The sequence below is a fragment of the Elephantulus edwardii genome, unplaced genomic scaffold (assembly GCF_000299155.1).
Source record: "Elephantulus edwardii isolate Elephantulus edwardi_28Jun2011 unplaced genomic scaffold, EleEdw1.0 scaffold00028, whole genome shotgun sequence".
NCBI lineage: Eukaryota > Metazoa > Chordata > Mammalia > Macroscelidea > Macroscelididae > Elephantulus > Elephantulus edwardii.
Window position 1 is genome coordinate 8,585,968 of NW_006399778.1, and position 8,474 is coordinate 8,594,441.

The 8,474-nt window shown below is 48.5% G+C and overlaps 1 protein-coding gene across 1 annotated transcript; it reads right to left on the reverse strand.

Annotated features, from left to right (window-relative positions):
* Positions 1 to 1,798: 1,798 nt before the first annotated feature.
* C1QB (complement component 1, q subcomponent, B chain) lies at positions 1,799 to 3,770 on the reverse strand. Its single transcript, XM_006883547.1, has 2 exons — positions 3,590 to 3,770; positions 1,799 to 2,373 (listed from the first exon to the last, which is right to left on the reverse strand). Exons 1-2 carry the CDS (start codon positions 3,768 to 3,770, stop codon positions 1,799 to 1,801), a joined length of 756 nt encoding a protein of 251 aa, XP_006883609.1.
* Between the last annotated feature and the right edge of the window lie 4,704 nt (positions 3,771 to 8,474).

The window sequence follows — 8,474 nt, forward strand, 5'->3', positions numbered from 1 at the left end:
TTTTCAGCTAAGGTCCATCTAACATTAGCTACAATATCCCTAGTACCACGACCCCTTCTAAACCCAGCCTGGACTTCTGGCAGTTCTCTGTTGATGTACTGTTCCAGTTGTTTTTGGATAATCTTCAGTAGAATTTTGTTTGCATGTGAAATCAATGAGATTGTTCTATAGTTTCCACACTCTGTTGGGTCACCCTTCTTTGGGATGGGAACAAAGAAGAACAGTCAGTTGGCCAGGTGGGTTGTTCTCCAGATTTCTTGGCACAACTTGGTGAGCATGTCCTAGGCAGCATCTGTTAGCTGAAATATGTAATTTGGTATATCATCTATTTCTGGGGCCTTAAATCCTTCTTTCAGGCCAGAATTAGTTGAGAGCATTGATGGGCGGGGTCTATTTGTGGAGCTGAGGAGAATGGGTTGTTGTTGTGTGTTCAAAGTTGGAAGTCATCTGTAGCTAACTCTCCAGTAGATTTTTAGAAGTAGTAAATTGCAGGGGAGGAAAGCTGGATCTCTGGAAGGGACCTATACAGGGCGTCTCTGCCAATCACATGAAAACACTTTATCTGAGCAGCTGCTGTGCACCTTAGTCAACTGAAGACGTTCAGAGACAAGCAGGGCTATGAGATCACAGCTTAGTGGGTGTGGAGTTGGTTGCTGGGAGGAATGTGATGGAGATGGGGAATAGGGGACCATGTGAGAGAGGTCAGAACAGGGGAGTTAGCTCGAGTATGAACAAGTCTCAGTGAGTTTAGAGGAGGTCAGAGGGCCAGTCTGGCTTTAGGGAGGTGTGGCTGGAATTCTGCTTTAAAGGACGGCTGGATAGGCAGAGAAGAAGGCTTCCAGGTGAGGAAACTGAGGAAAGGCACTAAGACAACATGGGACTTGTTGAGAGACAAAAAGGACCTAATCAGTCTGTAGTGGAGATATTCTTCGTTTAGGGAAAGAGAGAGTGAGACTGGCAGGTCAATCCACAGAGCACCTTTAGGTCAGTCAGACAACTGGCACTATCTCCAGTTGGCAGTGGGGAGCCACGAAGGGTTTTGAGCAGAAAAGTGACATTTGTTCTTACTGGGTGGTTGAGCTTGTGCTAGGCTGGAAAGATATGGAGAGGGAGAACATGCAGGAGAATAAAAAAAGGGAAAGATTCTGGCTTCAGGGTCAACTAAGACTTGGGAGGAGGCCTCCTTGGTCTCGTGTGTGTGTGTGTGTGTGTGTGTGTGTGTGTGTGTGTATGCGAGCGCGTGTGAGAGAGAGAAACTACAGGCATGGAAACCCTTGGGGGCTGGTCTGAACATTTTGTCCTTTAAGAGGTTTCAGGCTATTGTTGGGCTGAGCAGGACTCTGTGTCACTTTGCATTGGGATGATGACAGTCCCTTATCCCTCCAAGCCCCAGTCTCCTCCTCCATAAACAGGACATGACACAGCTTATTTCCAAGAGGAGAGTGAGACTTAATGTGGGAAGGAGGAAAAAGTCTAGCACATAATAGATGCTCCCTAGATATTTCCATCCTGTCTCCCACCATGCAGTTGGCACAGAAAAGGGTAGAGAGTGCAGCCTCAAGTCACTTCTAGTTGGGTGGAATTTCTGCTTTCAGGGGTCACTCACTTAAGTCATTCACTCAGCATTTGTACAAAGATGAATCAGACTACTGTCCCTTGGCTGTGAAGACTTTATTTAATCATTTCTTCAACGCTCATAGAGGTCTGCTGAGTGTTTTGGCTGGGGTGCTGGATGTTGGGGTGAAGCGAGTGTCGCTGGTGGGGTGGGGGTGGGTGTCTGTGTATCAGCCCCACGAGGTCATGCCTCTATGTCTGGGAAGAGCAGGAACCCAGAGAAGATGCTGTTAGCGCCTTCCATGCCCAGCAAGGAGTTCTTGTCAGTGGCCTGCAGGTACACGTTCTCGCCCTGCTCCAGCTTGAGGACCACGCCGCCCGTGGCCACCTGGAAGGTGTTCTGGGCGTAGTCACAGAAGGTGACCACCTTCTGAAGGCGTTCCCGGCCTCGGACGAGATTTACGCACAGGTTCCCACGAGAGCTGGCGTGGTAGGTGAAGTAGTAGAGGCCCGGCACCCTGCACGTGAACTTGCCATTGCGGGGTTCATAGTTGTTGTTCTCGTTGGTGATCACCTGTTCGAAGCGGATGGCCTGGTCCCGCCGCAGGGGACTGTTGGTGTTCCGCTTGGCGGAAAAGGCAATTTTCTGCGTGGCCTTGTAGTCTCCCGATTCACCCTTTTGGCCACGGAATCCAGGGAGTCCTGGGGAGCCTTTGGGGCCAATGGGACCCTTAGGGCCAACTTTTCCTGGATTCCCAGGGGTCCCTGGATCCCCTTTCTCGCCAAACTCCCCGTGGTCTCCAGCTAGTCCTGGCAGACCTGGAAAAGTGGAGACAAGAGAACTGAGGAGCCTTTGAGATCATTGAAAACCCAAGACTAGACAACAGAGGAGTCTGGCTGCGACCTTGGGCAAGATCTTGCTTCTCTCTTAAATGTAAAAAAGAGAGGGCTGTCAGAGAGATCCTCTGAGCCTCTATTTGTCCTGGTGGTTTTGAGTCTGTGACATGTTGATACTTTTAAGATACCAGTGAGTGAGGGAAGGACGTATCTGGGAAGGTATTTAGGGAGGTTTCTCCATAGGAGAATACTGGCCTGCCTTCTACATTAGCTTCTCTAGGTACCCCAGTCTGTTTAAATTGAAACTGGCACTATAAAGTCAAAGCACATTCACTATCCCACTCTACACTCTTGCCCATGGCAGACATCCTTAATCAATAACAGCACTCCTTGCTGGGCCTGAAAGTGGGCCTTCCACTGCTGCTCAGTACGGCACTGCAAACCAGATAGTGCTAGTCAGGTTGGCCCAGGACAGGATAAAACCTGCTTTTTTAGCATGGTACATGGACTCTGCGGTTAGACAGATGTGCTTCTAATGTCACATCTACTATTATTGTGTCACCTTGATGGAGTCATAGTCTCTGAGGCTTAACTTCCTCATTTGTAAAATGTAGATAATGATTATTTTGTGGGATGGCGAGGACCGAGTAAGATGATATGAGTTGAGCTGGTGGGCTGATTGCTCCATAACCATGGGTACAGTGAATGAACTACATTTTGCAGAGGGTTTTCAAGAAAGTGGATCTTATTTGAACTCCCCAACAACCCTGAGCAATGATTGTCTTCATTTTACAAGCAAGTCAGAGAGAGGAAGCCACTTATCTTGGGCATGAATGCAAACCCATGGCTGTAACATTTTCTTTTTTTTTTTTTTTAGGAATAATATCTCTCCCTTTAATTATTGTTTTTGGCTGTAACATTTTCAACACTAGGGTGCTCTCTCTTCCTGGATTTAGAAGTAAGATATCTCTGTTTTACTCTCAGGCTTCATAATTAATGGGCAAACTTGGCAAGTCAGTAGCCTTTCTGGACATCAATTTTCCCAACTATAAAATGGGAGGCACAGACCTCTCCTTTAAGGTCACTGGGTCACTGAGAGGGCCCAGCAAGCTGATGGAGTTGCAAGTGCTTTTACAATCTCTAAGGTAGACAACTATGACTGAGGAGGCAGGAGTGTGTCCCCGAAAACCCATGGTACCTCTCTCTCCTTTTACCCCTGGAGTTCCAGGTTGGCCATAAGCGCCTGGTGCCCCAGGGATGCCTGGGATGCCAGGGATGGCTGCGTGACCAGTGCAGCTGCTCTGGGCCCAGGAGACACCAAGCAGATTCAGAAGCATCAGTGGCAGCAGTGCGGGGATGCCACCACACAGGATCGTCATGACTGCACCGTCTCAATTGCCTCCTGCAATAGGAGAAGATGCGGAGGGTTATCACCATGGTGACACCTATCACTCATCCATATGTTCACTAAGTGTCTCCTATGTACCAGACCCTGCTCCAGGTGCTGGGGACTCAGTGATGCTCCCTGACAGTCTAGGGGGATGGCGGACAGCAAACAAATCAACAAACATACAGGCAGAGACTGTGATTGGTGCCCTGAAAGAAGTGAGAGGCTGCTGGGAGGGAGAATAAGTGGGCTGAGGTGAGGAGGAAGTTCCTGGAGAAGATGCAGTTCTCTGGGGAAGTGATGTTTAGGCTGAGATCTGAAAAACAGAAAAAGTTGGGACAAGACTGTTTTAGGAAGAAGAGATAGCAAGAGAAAAGGTCCAGCAGGAGGACAGAGCTTGGAAATTCAGGATCAGCAGGAAGGCTGGTGTGGCCAGAAGGTAGGGAGGAGTCAAAATGATGGGAGTTCTTTTGGGCAGGGGCTGATGTAGGATCTTGAAAGCCATGCGTATAAGATTAGGATTTTCTTCATTGTGTCTTCATTCATGGGGACTTCTGAATTCAGGACGGCTATGTGACTCCTTTGGGGACCACTTCGCATCCTTAGAGCAACTCTTTGTGTTGTTGTTGCTGTTAGGTGCTGTCACATCAGATATGACTCACAGAAGCTCTATTATAGATCTGAACCCTGCATGTTAAAAATTGTTATTTTTCCATTGAAAAGGTCATTTGCCCAGTTTTGGATGGTAAAGTGACGCTGTTCCTTCCTAGTCCAAGAACTAAGAAGAAGCCTGTGGATTATAGCTGGCCAGCCCTGTTTGGCCCACCTCCTATTGTACTGATTCTCAAGACAGACATTTATCCCCTTCAACTGTCCTCAATAACATCTCTGGGAAAAGCTCTTCCATTCGTGGCTCGCACTGTTTCAATAACAGACAACTAACTTACTGGTGGGAAACCAAGAAAAGAGGGGATAATGAACACTGCATTGGAACAGATGAAGGAAAGAAGTGTTTAAAGAGAATACATGATTAGGCATTATTTGTATGACAACAGTCCAGAATAAGAGGTACATGGCAAAGTCGACGGGGGGATGTGGGGAGGGAGGAAATTATGCAACAATGAATGAGAGGAAATCCAACTTTTCTGTAAACTTTTGTCAAAATCACAATTAAAAAAACAAAACAAAACAGACAACTTACTACCTACCCAAACAGCCTACTTATTATTACCCATATTCCCTCTCTTACCTCCTCACCAATTCCCTCTCCTAAGCTGTTCTCTATTATAATGGGAGAAAACTGTGGTCCTTGCATGAACCTGGGGCTAAGATGAGGCCAACAGGTGGGAGAGAATCACGAAGCTCTGAGCTCTTGTTGAACTTGCTGCTGCTGTCAGACCTTCTCAGCACCTTGAGGAAGTGGGCTGTGTTCATTTTCCCATCTTACAGGTGAAAAAAATAAGGCTCAAAAATTAGAAAGCAGCTTACCCAAAGTCATTGCAAATACATTGCCACCGAGTCAGAATTGACTCACACTTGACCCTCCATTGGATTTCCAAGGCTGTAAATCGTATGGGGTAGTGGTGGAGGAGTGAAGGTAGGTAGATGGCACACTTTTCCCCCCAGAGCTGCTGATGGATTTGAACCACCAAGGAGGCTTGACTTTTGTTTTAGAAATGCAGCTCCCCAAAGTCATACCAATTCCATAATTTACCACATAAAAGGTTTCCAGTGGCCCTCAAAACTTGCTGATCCTTGAGTTGTATGCTCTGAACATCAGCCTCAGTTCTGTCCTCACCAGTTTATGAAACATGTCCCAACTTCCCTGTTTATGCCAGATACTGGGCTCCAAGTGGGGGAAGGAAAGTAGCAAAAGTGGGTGTGACCAGTACTTTGAGCAAGTAATTTGTCTGGTCTCAATATTTCCAATTATAAAATGAGAGCAATGCTGATTCTACCTCATAGGTTTGGTGTAAGAGCTAATGACTTAGGGCTTGCAAAAGAACATAGACTGTTAGAATGCTTGATGAATACTAGCTGTTCCAGCATTATCACCATCACCACTACGACTCTAAATTCTGAACAGGAGGGAAGACGGTTGGTAAAATAAAAAGGAGGAGGTAACTCAGGGGTGCTGGGTCTGACCACTGATGAGACTTGGACTTCTTGGGGAAGCTAGAGTTGGGTGGGGTGAGCATGGGAAGAGCTGGGTTCTAGCACATTTCAAGGGTCTCCTGAGTCTCAGAGTTGGGGAGGTCTTCAGACTTATCTGATCTGATCACCTTCATCCCTCAGTCAACCCATGGTCACCTTCAGTTGTGCTCCTGACTTTCCCCCTCTGTTGGTTCCAGCCCAGACATTCCCCATCCCTCTTGACCTTGAACTTTCCCTCTGCTGTTGCCTCACTGCATGACCTGCGGGCAAACACCTTAACCTTTCTGAGCCTCTTCAATGCACATTTTGAACTGACAGGGCTGCCAGAAGGATTGAAAATTATTTAGGTCTTACAAAAAGGAGCCATTCTAGTGCCTGTTCCTGTGCCCACCTTTGTAAACATCACGGAGTTCGCACAGTACTACGAATGAATCACAGTTCCACCTGCAAATCACATTCTTTCCTTGAAAGAGTCAAGTTGAGAACTCTCAGAAGACGGTGAGGAAGTGAGGGCAGCAAGGCTTTGGGGAGTCTGGGGCTGGGCAGAGGGCGCCCTGGGTTCTAATTTCACCTCTGCCTCAGGTTTGCGGACATGTTTGAGCCACCAGATAAGGTGCTGGCAGTGCTGAGCTTAATCACACAGTGGTCCCAGAAAAGGGTCTTATTCTGGGGGGCCTGGAAGCAGGAACGGCATCCACTTCCGAAATGGCTTGCCTCCGGAAACTCTGTTCGAACAGTGCTCAGGCTGTTCGTTCATAGGGTCGCTATGACTCGACGACACCTAACAACAACAACATCAGAGAGATTAGGTGATTTGCTCAGAATCACTAGCACATAAGAGGAAGAAGCAGGACTCAACGCAAATCTCTGCAACCCTAAAGCCCCTTGGGCCCTACCGTTCCCATTACCCCCAGTCACCTGTGTCCTGGGTGGCAGCGGACTTCCCCCCTTCCACTGGCAAAGAATCTGACCTGTAAATCTGGGGTTAGGCCCAGCAATCCCCACTGCTAGGAACACTCGGGTGACCACCTGGAGAACCAACCACTCTTCCCCTTTGCCATATTGGATCTGCCAGTCCCCAAGCACTGAGCCCATCCTTACCTGGGGACCCAGTGTCCTGTGATTCTGCAGGGCTGGGCAGCAGCAAGGCCGGGGACTCACTGGTTACTCTCAGTCCCAAGCGGAAGTTCCATTTCCTAGAGGCAGGAGCAAGGGCCTTCCCTTGCCTGCCCCTTGCCCATCACCCCTCTCTCACCCACCCCTCTCTCACCCCTCTTACAGCCCTCAGGCAGTTTCAGGTCCTGTTTCTGCAATCCAGACGGGATTATTGTAAGTGGGCTGGGTGGCCGGGTTGCTTTGTTTCGCTGGTTCAGCAGCTGTGGGGAGAATGGGCTGTCCTGGGGATGTCCACAGCGGGCAGCTCCCCGACTGAGGCCCTGTGACCTGTGGTTTTCGGTGGGGAACAGAGTTGTCACGCCATGGAAGGCTAACACACTGGCCTGGGGCCTGAGCACTGGCTGTGCAGAGACTCTGGTATGAGTTCTGTCTCTGCCACTTACCACCTGAACCTTTTCAGCCAAGGGAGGCCATGAGGGTTCAGTTTTCACCTCTGCATAATGGGGCCATCACCACATCTGCTCCATAGGTCTCATGGGACACTGGGAGGCTCAGCTGGGACCATGGAGGGGAAAGCACGGGTCAGGCTGTAGAGCTCTGTGCACACGTTAATTGTTAATATCAGTCCACTGCAGGCTTCCCTTTTCTGCACTTGTCTCTTCTGCTTCTTTTTCATTCTGCGCTCCTATTGCCCTGTTCTCAGAAAAGAATCTAATAATGAATTTTAAATGGGATCATTATTTATTTATACCCCATCCTCTGTGTCCAGCAGGGCTTGAAGCTGATGACAATAACAAATCCCAGGCCGAGGCCCGTTGCTTGTTGATTCTGGAATTTTATCAAGCCAGGGCTGAAGACAGGCTTGGGGACCCAGGCCCATAATGTTACACATGGGGAAACTGAGGCCCAGAGAGGTAAAAATCATCTTTCAACAAGTATATATGGGGAGACTCTAGGTCCTGGGCAGAAAAGCTGTGGTCCCTGTCCCCACGAGGCTTCTTTTCTACTGGAGGAGGCTGGTATGGGCCATCCTATGACACATGAGCTCATTGCTACTGTGAGAAAAGTCTCAGGTAAGAAGTTACCACCTGGGTCACTGTCAGGGACGATTTGGGCTCCTGGCCTCCCAGTACCAGGACGTCAGCCTCCTGTAACGGTCACCCTCTCAAGGATAGTTGCCGTCATCAGGATATCCAAATTTGGACACAGAAAATCAATGAGCCTGTGATTGCTAATTGATGGAAATGAATTAGTGTAGGGAAGGAGAAGACCAGTTGACTGAAACCAAATGGTTTCACAGCCCAGACAAAGGGCAGACTCAAAGGGACCCATTGAAGAAGGCAAGACGTGGGTTCCAAGCAGGGAGAGGGAGATAGGAGATTTTAAGTTTGAGAATCTGCTTGGCCTCGCCTCTGATTTCTTGGTG